The sequence below is a fragment of the Clytia hemisphaerica genome, unplaced genomic scaffold (assembly GCF_902728285.1).
Source record: "Clytia hemisphaerica strain Z4C2 unplaced genomic scaffold, Clytia hemisphaerica genome assembly, whole genome shotgun sequence".
Lineage (NCBI taxonomy): Eukaryota > Metazoa > Cnidaria > Hydrozoa > Leptothecata > Clytiidae > Clytia > Clytia hemisphaerica.
The window spans coordinates 297,284-321,873 of NW_027103716.1; the positions used below are offsets into that span (position 1 = coordinate 297,284).

Sequence of the window (24,590 nt, forward strand, 5' to 3'; positions counted from 1 at the left end):
AACGAATATTTTACAAGAAACATTTTCGCGCCAAAGATTTATTTATTCTTCGCTAAATTTTCGATAAAGACTATATGAAGCTTACCTAATTCACATCATAGAAGCTGAAAAGCTTTCAAAATCGTTTTTTATGTGAAATTTTACAACCTGAAACAAAGTTCAAAGTAAAAAGCTAATCACAATCATAAGATTCTAAATTTGAAAGATTACCTGTCCTGATGATTTCATCTTTTTCATCGATAACTTCACGCAAACTAGCGATAGTTCGGTTCATTTCCTCCATTTCTTTGTAATGTCGATATTAAGCTTCTTCGTTCTCGAAAGGGTTTGTTACAACGATTTCCATTTTGCCAACTTTTTGAGAAAATAAGCAAAAGCATTTCATACAGCAAAAAAGGAAACACGTAAGGAAAATTTTGTGAATGGTTCCATATTGTTTTCTGAATTAAATCCTTATTTTTGAAAATAAGTTTATCCCTGAAATCAATGCGTGGATCTTTCAATCTATCAAGTCATTCAGTGATAAAAACACCTCTTCACTATTCAAAAAAATGAGACATTAATTTTCAAGACGAAAGTTAAAAATCAAAATTTCGAAATGTCCCAAGTGTAAAAATAAACATAGACGACACTTTCTTATCCAACATATTTGTCCCTGTATAGAAGAAAACGCAATTTAGAGACTTATTTTAAACATGTCTGTCAAATTCGATGTTATTTCGTTGGTTGATTCAAAAGGTATTGACTATTGATGTTGTCAAAAAATCGGCTTTTTATAGAAAATCCTGATATCTATACATCAATTTCAGACAATTTTGACTCAAAAGTCACATTAAAACACCGTCAATCCACATATTTCTAGAGATGTCGAGAAACATTACACAAAAATTCACTAGTCCTAAAAGTTTAGTTTTCTTACGTGACAAGGCCTACGACACACGGGGATAATGTAGATGCTGCATAATTTGAAAATTTGATCTTCAATATTTCCTTTCATTAAATTTCATAAAAACCTAAATTGTTTCAGGACAAAAACATATCAACTTCGTACTTCACGTTCTAAAGTATAATGTCTTCTCCTTCGCTGCTTTTGATCGAACAACTGACAAATCGCTTCTCGAGTTTGTGATAACCGTATGATAAAAATCAACGGACGAAACCCGGAACTGAAGAGTACCGTATACAATATAACACATTGTGAAGCGACCAGGGAATCACACGGGCATTGTTCACACGCGTATAAATATAAACTGGAAATAATGAACGGTAAATGGAACAACCAATACGTAGCAGTCATTATAGTGAGTGTGAGCACAATTCGAATTTCATACGAACGATGCTTTTTTGGCTTTTCATGTTCAAGTTCAGTGATGGAAGGCCTGATTGTCGTTACTTGGAATTCCTCCGCCATGAAATCATCCGTTGTTCCAGGTATTGTTGCCACACTCGGTGTGTCGGAAGGCTTTCGCAGGTCAGTAGGGAACACGTCCAAGTGTGGCGATAATTCTATAGACCTCGAGGGTTGGATTGTTTCATGAGGAGGGAGTTCAAGATTCGATGATTTTGTTTTAGACGGGATTTTATTGATAGTGGTGGAAGTATGTGTGCTAAAGTGTTTCCAGTATGCGATCAAAGTGAAAATCATGATAATTCCCGAAGTAAAAACAACCAAAATAGAGAACAGCGTTTGGTACAAAAGTTGGTTTAAAACATGCTGAATCAGCGAAAAGAAAAAGGATGAAATCCAAATCAAGACGATAATTACTGTCTGTTTACGATTGTTTAAAGATGATGTGTAGATTTCCGGGTTCCGTAAAAATGTCAGTCGGTCAACAGCCATGAAAGAACAATTCAAAATGGCGGATGCAGCTACGGTGAAAAAGATTGTCAAAAAGATGGAATCCATTGTGTCGACTGTCTTATATTTCGTGTAACGGCAGTACAGATAAATGAAATACGGTGCAGCAACGGTACCGGTTAAAAAGTCTGATATCCCAATATTTTTGATGATCAGATAAAATTTGGATCGGTTTGCAGATCTTCTAAAGACGGAGTACAAAAGTAAGGAATTTGTGAGAATGCTAAATAGCATCCCGATGACGACCAAAATGAGTTGAACGTTCATACTGTTGGAGAGTGTGTAATGACATCGCGATTGGAAGAAAAGCATGGGCTGCCATTCAAAATGATGTGTGTAAAAATGTTTTTGGACGATTCTAGCTCTTCTTTACCGTTCCGTTTTACGCTAAAATGAGAGAAAGGAAGAAATGAAGAAATGAAGGTAACGATAAGCGGTATTGTACGGTTCTACCGGGTGCGCCACAAAAAAGTTTCTCTCTTTAAAGTGAATTTTCTCGAGGTCTAAACTTTTAAAAATAGCCAATCCTTTTTCATTGGAAAGAAGAAAGATAAACTTAAAAATTTTGATGGTTCATTTATAAAATTTGGTTCATTAGTTCAAAAGTTATGCTCAATTGAATAAAAAAGTTACTTTCGGAAAGTGCTCAAAAACCTTAAAAATCGACCTATCAAATTGAACAGAAGCATAATTACATGATACATCAGTATTTTCGTTTCAGTCATTAAAAATGATAATTAGCTGTCTAAATGACCTTTTGTTATTTAAAGGAAGGTTGAATTTCAATGAAAGGAAGAAAATTCGTCGAAAAGGCCAAAAAATCTGGTAAAATTCATAAAAATACATCAAATATGGGTTTCGAGGTGGATCCAGTCTTACATAGACTTTATCCAGTCTAGAACCAAAAATCTGAGGAAAATTTCGGTCAAAGTAAATCAAATTTATTTTGATGAAGATTTTAAACCCTTTCGACCCTTCGGTTTCAAGATTTGTATATGTAATCACATGATAACGAGTGCAATTCGAGGATAATTGTACGAGTGATTTTTTTGTTATTAATTTTCCGAGTCCGAAAGGACGAGGAAAATTCGAAACAAAACAATCACGAGTGCAATTTTCGAATTGTACGAGTTATTATGTGATTACGAGCTAATCGCACTACTTTTTCCCCGTTAGGAAAAGTAAATTCCACTAAAAGTCATATTTTTGTCTTCTCTCTAAGTTATTCTTTTATTGTTGTTTATAGATTTTCTTTCTCTCAAAATGAATCTCGAATGCAATTAAAACGTTCGATGATAAAAAATGTAAGAAAAAAACATTAAAGTCAATTTTGTAAACATTGGCGCAGCATCGAAGAGTGTGATTAACGATTAATTGCTCTCTACAGGATGCAATTAACGATTAATTGCTCTCTTTGAAAGAGCGCCAAATAAGAAAAAATAACTCATCGTGCGATTAATGTATTTAGTTACTGAAAAATGCTTTAAATCATATAAAGGTTATCGCTATTGCCAAATTTAAAATAAAAATTTGATAAGTCGATTTTTTACGTTTTCGAGCACTTTCTCGAAGTAACTTTTTTATTCTCGAATTTAACAAATGACCCATCAAAATTTAAGTTTATCTTTCTTCTTTCCAATATAATAGAAATGCTTCTTTTAAAATTTTTAGATTTCAAGAAAATTAGTTTCAAAGAGAGATTGTGGCGCACCCGGTATTTATTTTTCTTAATGGGTGAACTAGGAGCTCTAGCAAAAATGTATCTTGCTGATTTCCAGAATTTGCGAACTACTGAACATTTTGACTTGAAAGGCATAAAAAGTCTGTTTACAAAATTTCAATTCAGTCATGTGTGGAGTTGATATTTAACAGACCACCTTTTCGTCCGTTATTCAATTATCCGCCTAAACTCGATCCAATCCTTTTTTACACCTTTTTCTATTGTCTATAGGTGCGAAAAAAAGACTGGGACGGTTTTAGGGTGGTAAAACGGACAAAACGGCGGCTCTTTTGGCGGCTACGGTCGAAAAGGTGTATTAGAAGTACTTTTCATTTTTTTGGGCAATATATTTTGAGGGTGGGGGTACTCGAGGTCAACTTTTTCTCTTCCAGCACTACTCAGCTGGTGAAGTACGTTCATGTTTAAACAATCAATTTCGCTGCCGCTTATTTCGCTTGGGGAAACAATTTATAAATTAAACCGAACCCAAACATTACATATTTTGTTTTTTGTCAAAGCTAACAAAATCGCATTTAAGTTTTATGAAACGTCTCTTCAAAAACAGTCTAAATTTCAATAGTGAATTTCGATACATGACATAAAGAGTTAAAAACTTAACGTTTTTACAAAAACATGTTTTGTCTGACATCTCAAATCATCGGTGTCCAGGGATGTTTAAGCCTTCAGGAAGTAGATTTACTGATTGTCCAGGGAATCGAATAGCCTTGAAATCTATGTTAGATTGATTTAGTCACTTGGTTTAATCTGATGTTTAGCTGTTACTGAATACCAGTATTCCAAGGCAAACTTAAAATCCGTAAATATGAAAAAAAATTTAAGGCGCCGAAAACGTTATATTGCCATAAGCCGGGGTGTTTAGTGAATACAGGCTTAGTCAACTAGGTAAATGAGGAGTGACACTAGTGGGGATGGCTTTTAAATCTGATATTTAGTTGTGACTGAATACTAGTATGCCAGTATGCCAAGTAGACTAGCAAAATACAGAAGTTTGTTAGTTGAAAATTTCAATGGGCGGGAAGATTGCAAAAGTAGGAGCTGCGTAGGAGAACAAGAAAAAGTTGGCGAGAGGGGGCTGATTAACACGCTTTCAGCCCCTCCCGTTGACAAAATCTTTACTACACTTAACTAACTCCTAGACTCACTATTCCTGCGTGATATCACCAGCTCGAATGGTGTGCCAGTCTATATTCCAAGGCAGACTTCAGAATCCATGGATATAAAAAAATCCTTAAAGCACCGAAAACGCTATATTGGCGTAAGTCGTTTGTCCCTACATCTTGCAAATTTCATTTCAGCTTCGTATAATAGAGGCTGCTTAATACTCAGTAGATCCTCTTTTCCAGAAAGTGCCGCTGTTCGACAAATTTCGCCGAACAATCTTTTTTTAGCTAGCAAGGGCTTACATGAAACAGGGTTTGCATGAAAGAATTTGTAAAAAAGGTACTCCCCCAGCCACCGAGTAGCATAGATCACGCTGTTCGAATTCAATATGGTCGTCGAAGCGGAAAGTTGTTTTCATCAAACTTGAGGTCTTTCCTCTTGCTTTTGATTTGGGGTGTAGTTTAGTTAGGGGGATATAAGTTTCGTTTCTACAATTATAGGTTTTAAAGTATATTGAATCTAATTGCCATGCAGAGCTTAAAAAGAGGATTTTCGATTTGTGATCTCTGTAAGTTTGTTTGAAAAAGAGCAGCAGCAAATTTCAATTTTTTGTTCTTTTGTCTCAGGAAGAAAGCTTTGACAGGGGAATGAGCCACACTAGCCATTATAGTGGAAGGTCAGGTAATATCATATTATCATAAACCTTTAAAAGGTATAAGGTATATCTATATAGAGGTCAGCAAATCAAACATTAGGAAGAGCTTTTTCCGATGAAGACAATATTCCTTCTACCGAATCCAAAATTTTTGACTAAAAAGCAACACTACAAACACTATAAAAACAAAAGCCTCCGTAAACATGTTCAAGTTTTGCCGTGATACTTATTCTAAAGAACGGATTTAGATAGTTCAATTTTCAAATTTATCCAAAGTACAAAAAAATGATTCGACAAACACAAGAGAATGTTTCAACTTTCAAAAACCAACCGTAAAACCAAAATCAAGTTGATTCCTTTACAAAATCCCAACATCACAATACAACATGTAAATTGATCTCTAAAAATATTCGTATAAACTCATGAAAGAAAAAAAAAGTGATTAGAATTTTTTTTCTGAAGGGGGAAATTAGAGTCTGATTTTTTCCCTATCAATCATTTCGACCAAAAAAAAAATCTTTCTACTCCATCCTTTCGTGTTTCTTTGAAAAAAATTATAACAAACATAAAGCTAAAAAAAAGTTCGTGTGAGTCTTTCTTTTTGTTGTTATTTTTCACCTAGCTGGGAGTCCCACATAGTTCTCCCTTCTCCCCCTTTTATCTCCCTTCTTCCATTCTAAAGACTAAACTTTTCTTTCTTTTCCTTTCCACAAAATTGGATGGAAACAACCGTGAAGGCAGGTGGAATTTTGAGCTTTTTCTTTTCCGTTTTTATTCTTCTTCTTCTTCTTCTTTTTCATTTCATGTTTCAAATGACCCCTTAAAAAAGGAGAAACCACACTAAAACATTCCTCTGAACGCTAATATTTTTTTCTTGACAGAAGGGATCCTTTCAAAAGTAAAGATTGTCTAAAGATTGTCTTCAGATTGAACCTTTTTTGAAGAACGCTATCAATATTTGTACTGTGATAACAAAAATTTTGGAAAAACAGAAACAAATGTTAGGACCTACTTACTATAACAAACTTAGCAATCAACCAATAACAAATCCGAGAAGAAAATAATCAGCGAGTTTATGGGAGATATCCACTGAAACACCCGATTTAATTTGAAATGTTATGTTTTCCATGGTCCAGTAGAAACAAGCCGGCTTTCAGTGACTTCAGCTTAAGTATGAGCAAAATATTTACTTGCAAAAAATTGAAACTTTGTCTCTGTTAAATTTCTAGTTTCCAAGCCTTTGGTTCAGCCAAGTTGAAGCCTTTTTTTACTTCTGTTTCATTTAGTACCAATCTTTGTTCTATTTCTGAAACAATTCCTCAGCTGACTGAGTTTTTTTTATTAAAAACTTTAAAATGCTAATTTAAAAAGAGAAACATTTCTTTTGGAAAATTGCCAGAGCTACATGTTTTTTCTTTTATAAGCATAACGTTTATAAGCATATGCAGGCTCAGTTTTTGGTACCTAAACAATGGCTCTATTGTTTGAGAACAATAGAATGCTAAGCATAATGCGAGCCTGACATAGATAGGGACAGACACTTGCTTATAAAAAAAAACATGTAGGTGAAAATATACTTATTTTCGGAGGAATACCCAAAATCTTTTAAAGACAAATTTCCTAACCTCGAGAAAAAGGGGAATGAAAATCCGGGGCAGTCAACCTCCTCCACCCTACTAACAAACCAACTAACCAACATTTTTTCGATCAAGAAAGTTTTGACAAAAATACTTCGTGTTGACAAACTGACTGTAGTCGGTGAAAAGACCTTTTTCGATTAACCAAGTTATATATAATGGGTTATATAGTTCCCCGGGACTTCAAAACCAGTTTTTGCCAAGCTCATCAAGCAAGGGAAAATTTTCTTTGGAGCATTGAAAGTGGCAAGGTCATTATGGCCTAAAAACCCTTTGAAAATTGTTGGTACTTTTCTGCTGAATCAGCAGAATTTATTTTTATTTGATTTATTTATATTGAGAAAATCAAATAAAAACCTATATATACTACTTGTCTGGGTCAAACAAGACCCCGAGGGAGGCACTTAGGTAAAATTAGGTACAGGTTGGTCAGGTTCCCTTTTTTAGAATCTGACAGGCTCTCTAATTTACTAATCTTCATTCTTCAAGATGTTTGGCATCTGGCAGGGTCAACTTTTGGTTATTTTGAACAATTTTAAGGGTGAAAATTATTTTTTTCATCTTCTTTTGGTCATCTTTGCTACATTTTAGGTTGGAAATAGTAAAATGTTTCAATTTTTCATTCTGACGGGTCCTAAATTTACCAAATAATCATATCTGACAGGGTCCACTTTTTGAACTCTAGCGGCACTTCCCCGTCGGCCGTCAAGGTCAGTGCCCCCCCCCGGACAAAGACCACCTCCGGTCTACTGTTGTAGAGACGGTTCAAAAAAATTATCGTGAAAAGTATGCTAATTCAACCTACTAACTATCAACACTCTCATAGATGATAGCGAATGAGTGAGAACGCCTGGAAGTCCTTTATTCCATAATTAACATAGATATCAAACCAGTAGTTATACATCGCGTCAAATTTGTAACACGTACAATTTCAAACATTCAAAGCAATAAATAGGAAATTTGAACCAGCCTCTTGGTATGGCGTCCTTAAAAAAACACCCACTGATACACATAATTGTCAAACAATTTCCAAAAAGTATCTCTTGAAGAAATAACTGACGAAATGCAGAATGTAATGGGCGTTTCCATTGGTTTTAGAAAATTCCAAAAAATCTGAAGTTCCCTGTGGTGGAACACGTTTGGTCTGTTCCAAATCCAAAAAGAGAAATTGCCATAAAAAATCCAGATGGAGTTTTTAGAAGATACTTTGACCCTTTAACTGCCGTGGCATTTTTTACACCCTCGATCTATTTGCCGGCTTATTTTTTTACACCTTCAACCTATTTGCCAATGTCATGGGCAAAAAGTAGCGATTTTCACTTCATTTTCTGAATAATATATGAAGTATTAGCCAAGGACTATAATTTTGAGTTGAACATTTAGTAGGGGGAATTTTGTTCGATTTTGTAAAATCGCTCGAATGTTTTGTTAGAAGCACTTGTTATACATTTTTGGAAAGCTAAGGGGTAGGGGAATCGAAATTACGATGTTTCCAATTTTTTTTCGGACACTTTGGTGTGATTTTCGGACAAATATGACGGTCTCAGGCAAAAATCATAGGGTTAAAAATTAATGAAAATTTTAGCTCGAGAAAACGGAGACCTGTTGTATATTTTTGGAAAGCTCTCAAAAAATTAGGATTAGAGATATATTGCAAGTATAGGTACCTAACTCGAGATATTAACCCTTGAAAACCTTGTTTTTCAGCCAGAAACAGCTTCACAGCTATTTTGTCCAGTTTTTGCGCTTTTTGAAGCTCAATATCACTTGCAATATATCTCTAATCCTAATTTTTCGAGAGCTTTCCAAAAATAAACAACAGGTCTCCGTTTTCTCGAGCTAAAATTTTCATTAATTTTTAACCCTATGATTTTTGCCTGAGACCGTCATATTTGTCCGAAAATCACACCAAAGTGTCCGAAAAAAAATTGGAAACATCGTAATTTCGATTCCCTTACCCCTTAGCTTTCCAAAAATGTATAACAAGTGCTTCTAACAAAACATTCGAGCGATTTTACAGAATACCCTCTACTAATTGTAGAATAGTTATTTTTCAACATAGAAAAGTTTGTAACTATTCATTTTTTTCATTTCAAACCCCCTAATACAAAAATCTTGTAAAAAATGATAAATTTCCGTCAAATAGGTCGAAATTTCGCATGTCGGCAAATCCCGACAATGGCAAGGAAATTAAAAATGCTCATGTCGGCATATGCCGACATCGGCACGGAAAGGGTTTAAGGTTTTGTTTTTACATAAGTGTTCCCGTTTCATATCAGACACATATTTCATTTCGGGACAGTGTCTTCCTATTGTTATATTATGCTGATATAAGCAAAAAATGTTGTTTTTTCTCTTTCTGACCAATCTTGCTCCACATCCGTGTCAATCCAATGCGAAAAAGTTCAGTTGTATTGAAGTTTTTACAAGATGCTCACATAATTGGTTATTCAAAACAATAGAGATGACGCGTTCTTTAGAAAAATATAATAAAAGTTTTTGTTTGAATAGTTAACGACCAATCCAATGACAAAAATTCTTGTAAATGTTCAACTTGACCCAAAAAGTTTGCAAATTAAAATTGATGAGTAAGCAAACAATATCACTCTTATTTAAAAACAAAACCTTTAATAATTGGTCATTCGAAGTAGGAAAAATAATGACGCGTTCTTTAGAAAAAGTAACATGTTTTATTACTGGTTAACGACCAACCAAATCAAATAAGAGCTTGTTAAAACTCCATCTCGTCCCAAAAAATCTGATCAACGATCTATAATAACCAATGAACTCCTGAAGACTAAAAGATCTCTTAAATTCAACATCGAAATGGAATGACGTCATTTCCAAGATGGTGGTACATGAGTCGATAAAGGAAGTTAACCACAGTAAAGAGAGTTGTCACTTTAAAAACACTTCAAAAAGGAAATATTTCATTCGACATTAACATAACCAAAATTTTCACAGTTCCAAAACGACAATTATTTCGCTTCACCCGCAGAAAGAGTATTCAAAATCGAGAGTTTTCCGCTCATCTGCTCCAAATGTTAAAAAGACGAATGATTGCACAACACAACTTCTACATTATGTCAGTCATTAATTGCACGTATAAAATTGCAGTGGTGACAAAAAATGATTTCTATTCAAGCTAAACCAAAATTTCTAACATAGATTACAAACATAGCTTTTTCGAGACCTCTTCGCACTACAATATTTTTCCTCAAAAGAACAATTTCTTTTAAGAATGAGAGTTAATTTAAAGGACCTCCGAGGTAGGTCCAAAAAATTTTTTGTACTGGTTCAAAGATCTATTAGATCACAAAAGCCTTTTTTTAATATTTAATTTTTGCTGATTTCAAATCTGTGTTTAGATTATTCGTATCTTACTTAGAAAGGAAGATTACCTCCCTTTGAAGTAGGCCTAAGTCGGCAAAAAATTACCACAATCAGCAATAATGACCTATTCACATAGTCTTTAGTCAATTACATTCATAAACATTTAAACATCATTATTCTCAACTTGGTAGTTAATAAGTATTAACTTTTATGACTTTTAATCCCTATAGGTAAGTGTCCGCATGAATTCAGATCATGGGTCCGACGACTGGATACCAAGGCATTTATTGGTGCTTAACCAGGGAAAGGTAGTGTATAAGCTTCTTAAAACTATTAATACGAATGTTGTCGAGTGTAAAAGCTTGGAAAGCTTTCCCAGTCCCATGAATGGATTTCGAAGAAATATCCACAACTGAAGTCAGATTGTGATTGTACTAGATGACTAAAACTGAGAGTCAGAATCATTCCAAACAAAACATGCATGAACAACAGGTCGAGGATTCAAAAATCAAGACCTTTTATTTCGTCATTTTAAGGTCTTATATATGGGCACTTAGTAGTTCACTTCAGTTTCTTGAAAGCTAGGATATCAAAAGAAAAGGTGAAAAAATATATTGCAAGAAAAACCCGATCGATAAGAAAAAGTCATATTTGCTTTTAGATCTTCATCAAGTTAGTAATTCCCTTTGCAAATATAAATCCTCCGATCTTGAAAAAGTGGCAAATATCCATAATTCTTTCCGAATTCCGATTTTATGTTGGATTTCGAAATCAGCCCCAGAAAAATTATATTTTGACTAGAGGCTGAGGAAGGGTCGTCTATAGACTTGGTTATAGTTATAGTTGATTATAACTTATACCATAGGATGGATAAATTTTCGCATTCCCTTGGGAACATTCCTGACGCATTTCCGGACTGATTCCGTTGTTTTTCCGGGCATACCGACAAAGATATTTTTGCTGCGTACAAATGTGTGGACAATACGAAGCAACCTTGTGATTGAATACCTAGCAAGTTGAAGCTACTTTTGTACTTACCTAGAGTGTTGGTCTTTTTCCGTTGAAAGGTGACAATAGATAAACATGCGTTTTTTGGGCCAACAAATTTTTTTTGCAAGAATCTGCTTGAGCCATCTTTTACCTATGATGGTACCTTACTTTCATGCAAAAAGTCAGAAAAAAACAAAGATGCAATATTTCACAAAGACCAAAAAACCCTTATTTTAGCCGTTTTTTGGCCCAAATTTGCCCAAAAATTTTTTTTTCGAAAATCGGGCTCCGTCACATTCGAGGGCTTATAGTTATGCATCTTTGTGCAAAAAATCAGAAAAAACTAATGAGCCAACGAACGAACGAACGAACGAACGAACGAACGAACGAACGAACGAACGAACGAACGAACGAACGAACGAACGAACGAACGAACGAACGAACGAACGAACGAACGAACGAACGAACGAACGAACGAACGAACGAACGAACGAACGAACGAACGAAACGAACGAACGAACGAACGAACGAACGAACGAACGAACGAACGAACGAACGAACGAACGAACGAACGAACGAACGAACGAACGAACGAACGAACGAACGAACGAACGAACGAACGAACGAACGAACGAACGAACGAACGAACGAACGAACGAACGAACGAACGAACGAACGAACGAACGAACGAACGAACGAACGAACGAACGAACGAACGAACGAACGAACGAACGAACGAACGAACGAACGAACGAACGAACGAACGAACGAACGAACGAACGAACGAACGAACGAACGTCCAAAAAGTTTAGCCATTCTACGGTATAACTTACAGATAATTTTGCTTTCAAGACAACCCGGAAGTAAGCCCACATATTACATCGAGTTCAAACAATTTTAAATAATATCTTCATATAATATACTTCATAATAAACGCAGTTTTTTATGGATTTAAAAGCTGCTCAAAAAATGAGAGGGGATCTATCCTTAGGATCCGTGACATCTTTCTCGGACGCAACCACAGAAGTTTCAGGAAGATAGACACAGGCCTTTAAATTCTAAATACTCAGTTTGAATACGTCCGTCGTTTTTAACTTTAAATTGTGCCTAAAATATAATCGAACTGAAAGAGTTTATAATTTTGAAATATCGTTCTTTGTATGTTTGAATATAGAGCTCGTTGAATAAAATTTGCAATTTTTGCCCATATTTGTTTCTTTTTTAATGCATAAAGATTTTTTTCTAGTCCAAAGCAGCGGACCCGCTCGCAAAAATGACTTCAAATACATTCAGTTTTTGAAAGAAATTAATGTAGTTGCGTCCTAGGAAAGATGTAATAGATGCTAAATTTTGGCCTCGTACCAGTGAGAAAAATGTTCGAAAATATTTAAGAAATTCGCTTTTCAGAATTGTATTTCTTCTTAATCATATATATTTTCCAATCTCTGAGATCAGGAGTGCGTTCTTCTTGACCCCATGAGACACTTGAGATAAACGTTCCGACATCCTTTAATGTGGTTCGAATTGCACACTTTGAAATCCTCCACACACTGAAAAGTAGAGGAGTGGAAGTGCAAATTCCTACAAAGTTAAGTAAAAAGGTAGGTAGGTAGGTAGGTAAATCTCTCTAGATAAAACTTTAATTTCCCATTCTACCTTCAAATTTGTCGATAGCTTTGTAAAAAGGGTAAGAAAGCCTTAAGGAGTTTTTTCGCAAACAAAAATTTAAGTTTCACCTGGTTTTTCTTCTCCACCATACTTTTACCTGGAACCAAGAAATGAAAAATAAATAGAATTTTAAATCTCTAAAAATTTCGATAGATTTTTATAACGACAGAAAGAAAATTGTTTAATCACGTTACTACGAATTCTTTGAATGACAACAGCGAAAAGTTGTGGCATCATTAGTACTACCGTAATAACCGTATTGGAGAAAGGGAATTTTCCGAGGGAGCTCCGAAGTGTAATCAAATTGTATAACTGATAGTGATATAATGAAAAAATGATAAACAAACGAAATTCTTGATTATGATGAAAGAAAGTACCTTGCAATCCGTATATGAATCCAGTGGTCAGCAAAAGAACAACCAAATATATCCAGTGAACTAGAATCTTCATTTTTCCGCAGAAAATGATCCAAAAACACCGACCAAATGTAAAAATCGTGATACGACGCAAATCTTCAAATAACCTCTTTGAAGATTGAAACAATTCTCTTATTAAAACCTATAGTTATTATTAGTAAGGTCAGGCCTCCTGAATGGACATTATTACACAGCTGAGAAAACAAAATCGATGGTATATTATAATATGAGCTTGTACTACCTAGTGAGCCCTCAAAGATTGTCCCTTGAATAAAAAATTTTCATAGAAATATTTTCTGGACTTCAAAGTCAAATTGAATTTCAACCTGGAATTTGACTGACTAGGGTATCTTTTTTCCCCTTTTTGTCCAAATTATTCATTCAAACAGCGCTTCTCACACTAAATAAACAAACGTGCGAAAAATTGAAACAGACACCACTGTGTTTGAACTAACATCAAAATATTTGTCTTTGTACTAGATCACTCTCTACTACTTATTGAAAATCGGAAAGAAGACAGTTATAAACAGCCTGATATTCTGGTTCCCTGAAAAGTGAATTTGAGATCTAGCCTACAGTCACTAAATTGCGTTTTTTACTTATTTGAAATATATTGATACAGTAAAAGCATAAAATAGATAAAATTTTACATTTTCGAGCCTTTAGAAGGAAACATAAATCACAGAAAAATAATTTGACTTACGATAGGTTTACCCAGCATTCCAGACAGCTTTGACAAACTCCCACCATCCCATTCGGCGAATATCTCGACTGATGTCATCCCTCTCTTCATCTTCGGTTCTCGGTAAAAACGATTCATCTCGTAAAACGAAAAACGAAAGAATCGGTGACCGACAGATTGGACATATATCATCTTTGATTCGAAAATAGCAGATTTTGCAAAGACATGCATGTTTGCAGGGCAGAATAGTGCGAGTGACTGGATGTGTTTGACAAACAATACATAATTGTTGTTGTAAAGGGGATGCATTGTGGTCTAGTTGTGGTTGCTGTTGTCCTGGTGATGGGTTGTCCAGGTGCAATGGCTCAACCCCTGCTTCAAACATCCTCTACAATAAAGCAATAAAGCCTTGTTCTAAACATTTTGAGTTTGAAGCCTAAAATGTTCTGAAGTGTTCTTATTTATATGAGTTACTGCTGTGCGATTTCCTACAAGGTGTGTTTTAGAGTCCATGAAGCCTTTAAATGTCCTTAACTCGTTCTTAATACTTTACTTGTGTTCTTACAAAGTATGTTCTTATAAAAGACGTGTATGTGAACCCTTCAAAGTATTGAACAGGAATTGCTGTATTTATTATTCGAAATGAAATGTTTGTAACTTAAGGGAAAATAATATTCCAAATTACAGTTGACCCTCTCTAATTCGATCTTCAAGAGGCCAAAATTTATCTTCGAATAAGAGAAAAATTAGAACTACAGAGAGTAATTCAAACCACTTCCTAGCTGAGTGGACAAATATTTTGGTTCGAATTATAGAAAGATTCGAATAAAAGAGGTTCGGATTAAAGAGAGTTGACTGTTTGACCAACCTGCAAAAATTAAGAAGCGCTTATAATAAATACCTCATGAAATTTGAAACTTCTTTAAAGGACTTACAGTTAAAGGGTAAATAATGCCACTCAATGTTTCAATAAAATATTCTTTGATTTCAATTCGTCCATATTTGCTGTAAACCAAAGCGACGAACATGGAAACCTAGAAACAAAAGAAATGAAATAAAATAGAATAAATGATTTCTATTTGATGATGGTTTCTGTGTGCCGTTCAAAGTCTGCAAGAGAGGGTGGTCCAGGTACCACCAAAAAAACAGAGGTCACAACACATTAAAGCTCCCAGCTCAAATCAATCATGCATGGTCCCACTGTTAAATACATCTCCCACCAAGAATAAATCAAAAATGGAAAACATGAAAAGTGATGATGCATTTTAATTATATTACAAAACCACGCCCCACTTTAAAAAATCACAATCAGGTACACGCTTTTTTAAAAGAACCAGTAAACTTTAGTTCAGTCTGGACTGTTCATAATGATTTGAATTTTGAAATTTTCAGGCTAAATATTCTTACGATAATTTAAAAAGAGTTTAAAATCTATCAAAATCATTACTTTTATTGTAATTTCTGAAATCTAAGGCTCAGATTGTTCTTAACCTATTCTCGGTTTTTGGCCATTTTTTAGCCTCGGGTTCTTATAAAATTGTTCTTATGAAAAAAACATTCGAATCCTGAACCTCCTCCCATAAAATCCAAGAAATATGAAGTCAGAACAAAAATGACACAAATATTCTTACGATATCATTATCTTGCAATCCATCAATATTTCGGACCTCCATGTAAACACCAAAAGGAACCAATAGGCTTTCGTTTCGTTTTATTTTGTGGATCAGTTCTTGTTCGCTGGCCGGTAAGGTTTGAAAATCGAATATTTCTTCATGTTGTTGTTGGTCGTCCGTGACATTACTGTGAAGGGTTTCCAAAATGGAAGAGAGAGTCAAGGAAATTTTTAGAAGAAATTTGAAAATATTTTTCAAAAAAGAAAAAATTTGTTAACTTGTTACACGCTTTTTTTTTTTATAAGAATACACTTTATAAGAATGTTCATGATGAAAATGGCCAAAAAATTAAGAATAATGCTAAGAATATCACCATCAAGGAATTTTGCTACTCAAGCTAAGAATGCCATTTTTAGAGCATTTTCAATTATAAATTGCCAATTACCCCCAAGTAAGGATCACTCTTTTCACAAAAATGTCATTTTATGCTTGAGACGTATGTACTAAATGTTAAATCTACTCTAATGAGATAAATTTTCGCGGGGATTAATTTTCGCGGATTTCGCGGATTTGGGTGTCATCCGCGAAAATAAGTCCCATTGGAAATTTGAAAAAGGCCCATCCGCGAAAATTAGTTTCCGCGAAAAATTTGAATTTGTTTTGCAATCCGCGAAATTTCTATTTTTATCGTTTTTTATTTTTTCTCTACATGAGGGCACGCAACCCTCGAAAAAGGTCAAATCCTCGATATGCTTGTTAGCAAAAAATCGTTTTCCTCAAAATTTTCTTCACAAATTTAGAAACTTGGAAGAGGTATTGGAAAATTTTTTATCTAAAGTGATCGCTTATTGTTAAAAGCTTTTCAATGCAAGAGGGTAATCCAACTGGCTTGAAATTAAACATTTAAAAGGATATGTAAGAAAAGGAGGGAAAACGGAAAACAAAAGAATTTATTTTCAATTTAATTTTCTTATCCCGAATTTCTCTTCCACTTTTCTCCCAAATAGGCTGTGAAAATTTAGCTCCGCACCATGGAAGTTCAAATTCAACTTTTGATAGTTGTAATACATATCTCCTCGCCCTATTCCAAAACACCCTCTTATTACTTGAAAAAAAATTCTTAATTTTCCTGGAAAAAAATGTTATTTCAATGTTTTGACCCTTTTCAAAAATTTTAATTTGTACCCCAATCCGCGAAATTAAATCCCCGCGAAAAATCAGGAAATCCCTCATCCGCGAAAATTAATCCCCGCAAAATCTTAAAATTTCGCGGATGAGCTCAACCGCGAAATTTAATCCCCGCGAAAATTTATCCCATTAAAGTAGTCTGAATTAGGATTCTAACCTAAGAATGCTATAAGAATATTTTAGGATAAATCTCCCAAAAAAATTAAGAATATCCATGATGAAAAAGATTTACACCACCATTCTTATAAAAAAAAAAAGCGTTTATGATATTACACGATAAAAAAGTCATATTAAATCATTTCATTGTTTAATTTGTTTACGGACACCAGACTATGGAAGGAGCTTGTGTTTGAAGATATTAAGTCTTCCAGAGTCAACGCACTGGTACACTTTATAATATATTTCTGACAAAACTCAAACATGAAAGACTCAAACTCAATTATGCTAGGGTTTGTACACAGGCTTGGGTCCTCGCGAAGCGGAGGTAAAATGATTGGAAAGTGAAAGAATCATGTTCATAGAGGTAATGATATGAAAATTCAAAATTCTTTTTCTATTTGATTTTATTTGATTGGTTATGATCCTCGAAGATGATTTTATCACTTTTTCAAAAATGAAGAGAAATGCTGTTCTTCATTTTTGACGGTCATTATCTTCATGATCAAATGGGCACCTGAGCATCTTCTCAGAACCCTACAATATGATATATCATAAGGACCACTAAAACTAAAATATTTGATGAACATCTGATGAACGATTATAAAAAATTTTTTGCTACACGCCTTTTTATTTATAAAAACAATTTTATGAGAGCACCACCAGCCTCAGATTTAGGCCATCAGAACAATGGCTCTAGTGTTTGGAACAATAGAAATTTAAGAACAATTTCAGACTCAGCCAAAATTTTATTGGTTCTTATAAAGAAACAAGTGCGTATTCATTAAAGTGATTTAAGGGAAGAAATTGAAGCTTTTTTTCTTCTTTATTTTTCACATTAGTTAATCATTTGACTTTCTATGCATCCTGTAATTTGCCAGCGAAAGCGAGGAAATGATATGAGAAAAAACCTTTTGCAGCAGAAAAAACAGGAAATGCTCTAAAGAGGTTCTGGAAATGTATCATCATGAAAAGGAAAAAAATGAAAAGAATATGAACAAAAAGTAAAGGCCGAAATGAGAAAAAAACAGGAGGCTAAAAGCTAATTTTAACACCTTTTTTTGCTGGAACTCTTTTCACTTTTAAAACTCTTACAACATACTCATCATCAATACGACGATCTCAAATTTCGACAGTAGCATAAAGTAAAAAGGTCATGAAAGAGTTATACTAAAAACTAGGGAGCTTACACACATCTTTTAGTTGACTGCCAACTACGAATATACTTAGAGGGGTCAAAATAGCGGTAGTACTAAAAAGGGCCATAACTTTTGATACAGAAACTTTTTTTGCTTTTTATTGCATTTTTTTTGGAATCTACGTAAAATTCTGCGTCGATTGTTATACAACTTAAAAACATTCAAACAAAAATCAGGGTACAGGAGTCTGGGAAAGTCAAACTTTAAATAAAATCTAAGCGGTCGAATTTTCGATTTCTGAAAAGGGCTTGGCAGTGAATTATGTTAAAGTAATACGATCCAAAAATTCTTTGAGAGGTGCTGAAACACACTCTCTTACACACCCTGACAATGACAGTGGGAATGAGTTAGACTGGTAATACGGGCTGTTTTCGAATGTCTTGTAATGGTATGTCTCATTAAACCATGTTGTGAGATTAAATAAACTTTATCGCAAAGACTGCAATGAAGTTGCTTGGATTCATGATATCAGTGTTTACACTGGCCATCATCTTGAAAATTAAAAACTGACAATTTGCTTTATCAATGTTCACTCACCGTGTATTGAATATTTTGGTTGCCTAAATAAAAATTCATTCTTCTCATACAGTGAGGTCTCTTTAACTCGAACCTCTTTAACTCGAACCTCTATAATTCGAATGTCTCCTCAACTCGAAAAGTTTTATCATCCATTTAATTGACAATGCCTTATAAACCTTATTCTATTACTCGAAAGTTTGTGTTCCCCGTGCGTGTTCGAGTTATGGAGACTCAGCTGTATTATGCAATCTCAAATAAGATTCAAAAGAAAAAGATACATTTGTGAGCCTTCTGATTTCCAGGTTGAAATCAAGTTGATGGTATCCAATAATGTCCTATTTGCTTTCCGTTCTGGTTGATATCCACTTTGCTTTTTGAGTTGATCAATGGCGATTGCACAATATTGAATGCAAGTGTAATTTCGGACGGATGACAGAGTGAGAGAAAATTCATCTGAAAAAAGAATGAGAACTTTGTATTTTGGGTCTCCTAACATGAAAAAACAATCATATAAAGCTGAATCTCTCTAGCCAGACCTTGTCTTAAAAGGATAGTGTTGCCCGATGAAAAACATTCCTTCTTGGGTATATTTATCTTTCCCCTAGACAAAACTCTTAAAGTCAATTTTTTAGGGTTTTCATATAATGAATAGCTCTCAAAATGACTTTTTTAATGGGGTATTGCCGATTTCCTAAAAGAGATCCTCCTTGAGATGAGGAAGAAAGTCATGAAAGTATTGGAAATTGTTCATTTAGAATAAGGATGGACCAGGATTAATAATAGACCTCTGCCTGATTATAAGAGGAGAGATCTGATCGTTCCCTACACGGCTTCTTTATGAACCGTTTTAACTTCAGAAGAATTCCCTTTTTAACAAGATCAATATAAGCTGTGAATTCTACTGCGTGCTAGAGAAAATAATATCAGTTAAACAAAGCAGTGTATCAAAATAAAAAATAGAAAAAAGAAGCAATAGTTAATATGTAAACAAAGCTCCTAGACGCAGGATTTTGATTGAAATTCAAAACGAGAAGCATATTAAAAAAGAAAAGTGAATGAATATAATAAACGGTTTTGGAGAGTAAAAAGCCGCCTTTTGGAATCAAGTAAAATATTAAAGTACTTGCAGCATTATACACATTTTAGCTGACACTTTAATGACTGACTCAGCGTCAGGTCACAAACTACGCAGCTACTATGTAGAGTGACCTTACTGAGGGTTATTTTTGGCATATAGGGAGCCCCTAAAACAAATTTGTCCTCACCAAGTAGCAATTCGGTCTGTTAGTTAGTAGGGATAGAGACCTTTTTGTAACTGCCGAAATGCAGTTAGTTTGTCGTTTCGTTTTTACGTTTCTTTTCATTGTCTTTTTGATTGAATGGTATACATTAAAAGTTTAAATAATAGTTATATAATTTGTATTAGTCCCATGTGTATTGTTTATTATGTGTCTAGGGAGTTGTGTATTGTATTGTATAGTGCCGTATTGTGTGTATAGCTACGTGTTCGTCGCTTGAGGATCGTCTAATCGTCGTACGAGTTGTTGTGATATGTTATAAGTTTACGTATCGTAGCTGTGACTGTTAGTTGAGAGTATCTGTTGACGTGACGTGTATGTTCAGTCACAGTGTTTTTAGTAAGTTTCTATTTCTTCTTTTAAATATTATATCTTTGACTTGTCTTTGTTATCTAACTGATGTATCTTTATATTTCGACTTGTACTGTATTTATATTTCGTTAGCTAAGTGTGTTATTTTCTTAATTTTTAGCCATTTTCTACCGTGAAGATGCGTTCATAAAAACCTTTGGCTTCATGTTAATTTTTATGCCGTTCGCTTTTGCCCCTATGTCGACCCGAACGGCAGCTACACTTTTCCTAATCACAATGTTATGCTGTATAATGGACCTTTCTAATTATTCAACATGACGAGTGATTAGCAAAAAGTCAAAAAGCTAGAAAGAAGGTTTCCCATTGCAACTATAATATGACCTGGTGATTCGGTTTAAAACTTTTTGGTTTTATGATTTTTACTCAGATTTGTTCCTGGAATGCAGAAGATGTTTGAGAACTTTTTGAACCCAATTTAATGTCTTCCACATTGCTTTACCAGATGTCTTTCAATGCTGTGAAAAATAGACAAATTCCAAGTTAGGAATTAAAAAAGTACCCGCTATCTAAGCTTTGCCAGGTAAAGGAAAAATCTTCAAATATTAGAGTTTAGAGACCATGGCTTATAAACAGGTTCCAGGTGGTGGCCCCTAAGAATTTAGGTGACCCCTAGAATTTAGGCATCCCCTAATAGAAAAATATTCAAGGACGAAGGTGGCCCCTAAGTTTGAGAAACTATGAAAATTGAAAAATAAGATCTATCTTTAGAAGTGCTACAATGTCATTGCTAAGCACAATTGAATTTAACATAAGCCTGTTGACAAAAATCCAAAAAGATATATTACCGTCTCACTGAGACAGAACTTTTATCAAATGTGAAAAAAATGTATAAAGAAATCTATGAAATGGACAAAAGTTTTGAGCCGCCAAATTCGCTGTGGCCATATTAACACAATGATTTAGAATTCAGCCCCCATTTTGGTTTATATAAATGTAAGTTACCCCTAGCTGAGTAGGTGGCCCCTGACCTAAAGCTATGTACCAGTTGTTGTTGTTGAACCTTTTAGCCACCCCCCCCCCCTGCGGCCAGGGGGAGCTGAAGCTATGAGAGGTTTAAGACTCTAATTAAAATAATCTTTTGGCGGGTATTTGAAGGCTTTAAAGAAATTTGTACTTCTCTTGGGACTCGAAAATCAATATTTCTATTTCATTGATATGCGATTGGCCCATAAGGCTAGAATTACATGCTTACACCTTACCATCCATTCAGGTCAATCAGTAGAGTACATGGCCGCATCTTTGATTCCATGAACTCGGCAAGTAATAACAAAATTGAGAAGACATCAAACTGAGTCAGAGAAGGACTTATAAATTTCCAAAGGTATTGTATGCTTTTTAATTTTTCTGTTTTAAATTACAGGGCAGTTACATCAATATGCCAAAAACATTTTGTTCAACCACCTTCACTTCAAGATAGGCAACCATAGAATGAACTTCCTTTTATAGGATGAACCATATTCATGTGGCTTTCAGCCTTGCACTCCATCGCCTATTTGAGATATTTTACTAACTAGCCCAGAGAAAAATTTTAAACCTTTATCATTTGAATGCATGCCTTTTTAATACTCAAATATAAAAAAATCAAAAAATTTTAACTTGGTCATTAGTTAAAAAAAGTCATTAAAATTGATTAGCCCTTGCGATGGATTGCAAGGCTGAAAGCCACATGAATATGGTTCATCCTATAAAAGAAAGTTCATTCTATGGTGGCTTATCTTGAAGTGAAGGTGGTTGAACAAAATTTTTTTAGCATATTGATGTAACTGCAGGGGTTTGTGCAAAAAACCAAACATAGAAAATTGTCCAAATCCCCCATTTTGATTAAACTAATAAAAAATAAAACTTTTCTATGTTTCACTTTTTTGCACTAATTCTTCAAAATGAAAATATTTAAGATTTTAAGTTCTTCTTTTATTCATTTTTTTTATGGCACTCTGTTGACTATCTAACTATCTAATTTCCCCTTTCTTCAGAGAATTGAAGATGAGAAATAGTCTACACCTTGGATAACGGATTGAAACAAATAAAAAAGGTGTTACTGTCAACTGCTCTAACTTGGGACAATTGGTCAAAGAATGGGACTGTTGATATTTGGCCTGCATTTTCACTTACTGTTAAATCTCTTTGACAACAAATTTGTTTTGATAACTCCGCCAAGTTTATCAATCATACTTTCTGCCGAATAATAATTAATATGTCAAGATAACTTTCAGTGATAACGCGCCCTTTTTAACTTTTTTGTTTTCATTGAAAATGACTGGAGGTCGATTGGAGAATTAGAGAACGCTTGCCGCTTAAACGCCCAAATGGATTAACAAATAACTAGTGTGTAACTTGCTGCGCAAGTGACATCAAACGCTCCATCGTTTTGCCAATAATGTGGTCTTCTTTGTTCCAGACATTTGTGTGTGTTCCACGACAGATTTTTTTCATATTTCGATTTAAAAGCCTACTCGGTGTGAAAGAGAAATCATGTATTTTTTAATATGCCGTTCACTAACTCAAATCAAATAACTTTTTTGGTGAAATGATGGCTGAATTACCATCCCATGTTTTGTCAGATAGTCCCAAGTTAGAGCAGTTGACAGTATGAAGGGTGCGATTTTACAGCTGCCTATGTGTGGAAGGCACTGAGAGGCCAGTGGTGCCAAGATGAAAAAGGCCTTTATAAAATACAGCAATCTCATTGGTGGAAATCATAAACAATCTGTGAAGGATCCATCAAACTAGAAGTTCAGTAAACATTGCAATCCTTTCAATAAAAAACAGCCAAATTATAAGCAGTTTCACACAACACACGAAACGCATGCAAACTTCCTCGTAACTTTCTCGCGTCTATCATTAAAATTTTACAACCTTATTACGCTTCAAGTCACATGATAAAAATAATTCGCACGCTTAGTCGACCTGGTTTCCACGTCCTTATTGTTCATTGCAAGCACGCTCTCTAGGCGCTAAGAGGCCGCGTTAATCTTCTAGGGCACACCTGGTCCCTTTTCAAATTCATAACAAGGAAACCGGGTTCTTTTAATTATTTTCGGTTCACGGTAAAAAGGTCTACTAAAAACTTCCTTGCGTGCAAAATGTTGTTGTGATTTGGGCATCTTCGTTGAAAGCATGCTAATTAGTTTTTTAGTGATTACTACATCGTTAAAGTTTTCTTTTCAAATATAAGTAATATAATAACACTTCACATTTCTCATATTATATTAATAATCTGTGACGTGATAGAGAGAGAGTACAATTTAGTGATTGATTGATAACTTTGGTACGTATTTGTTTATGTTTGATTTTTTATTTCGAAGGCCAGCCTACAGCAACAATTAGAAGACGCATGTCGATTTTAGACGATCCTAGTAACTTGTCAATGTGTTAAAAGTGTGTCAACAATGAATTGTCAGCATTGTATTGTTGCAAAAGGGAAAGATAAGAGGTAAGACTAGCCTAGTTTCTAATCTTGATATAGGAGTTTGACTGATTGAAAAATCATATTCAGGTTTTCATTAGATATGTTGTTTTAGAGCTTTTATAGTGATAGCCTGTCGTCCTATTTTGCTCTCTAGCAACTTGCGAATGAAGGTGGAGGCTGGATTGCTTCCCAAGACCAATGCAGCTAGTACTACTTAAATTTATAAGACTGTGTGTAGAAATTGCAGTCACTAACTGGGCAGAGGACTCTTTAAAAAAGTAGTTAAATATTGATAGAAACTAGCAGTCTTTTATTTATCTATACCTGGATTTGTTCTCTTTATGTTGACAGAGAAGGGAATTCTTCTAGGGGCGTAAGAAACCATTTGGTGCTTTCCTTGCTGTGGAAATCTCTGATTCTCTGCTACAACAATAGCACCTTTAAACTTCCAAATAAATCAAAAGTACAACCAAGAAAAAACCAATGGCTGCAAAACTAGTCACTTCTAGATCCACCATCTTGTTTGTTTACAAATTTCACATTACGTAATGTTATTCGTGTTATATACAGTCGAGCTCAGCCGTAAATCGCACTATACTACCTAAGCAAAATGTCAAAAGAAAAGCATATAGTGTAGGCCGACTGGATTAAGAAAGGCAAAGGCAAAGCAGAGGAGAAAGGGCGGAGGGGCGAGGGCGTGCGACCTTTGTTGGCCGGCTGAACACATAACGGGCGACCGAACGGTTCGGATTCCC

The 24,590-nt window shown here is 34.6% G+C and overlaps 1 protein-coding gene across 2 annotated transcripts; it reads right to left on the bottom strand.

Moving 5' to 3' along the window:
- Positions 1–961: 961 nt before the first annotated feature.
- Positions 962–24,442, bottom strand: LOC136804265 (uncharacterized). 2 transcript variants are annotated; one of them, XR_010846258.1, is made up of 8 exons: positions 24,160–24,401; positions 19,035–19,209; positions 15,713–15,881; positions 15,017–15,115; positions 14,103–14,469; positions 13,361–13,508; positions 13,052–13,080; positions 12,702–12,865 (listed from the first exon to the last, which is right to left on the bottom strand). XR_010846258.1 is itself a non-coding variant. In XM_067060968.1 (6 exons), exons 1-5 carry the CDS (start codon positions 24,218–24,220, stop codon positions 14,110–14,112), a joined length of 864 nt encoding a protein of 287 aa, XP_066917069.1. In that variant the 5' UTR covers positions 24,221–24,442; the 3' UTR covers positions 962–2,245; positions 14,103–14,109. The 2 variants fall into 2 exon arrangements, 1 of the variants encoding a protein (XP_066917069.1); XM_067060968.1 differs by lacking the exons at positions 12,702–12,865; positions 13,052–13,080; positions 13,361–13,508 and adding an exon at positions 962–2,245 and having other exon boundaries at positions 24,160–24,442.
- Positions 24,443–24,590: the final 148 nt, after the last annotated feature.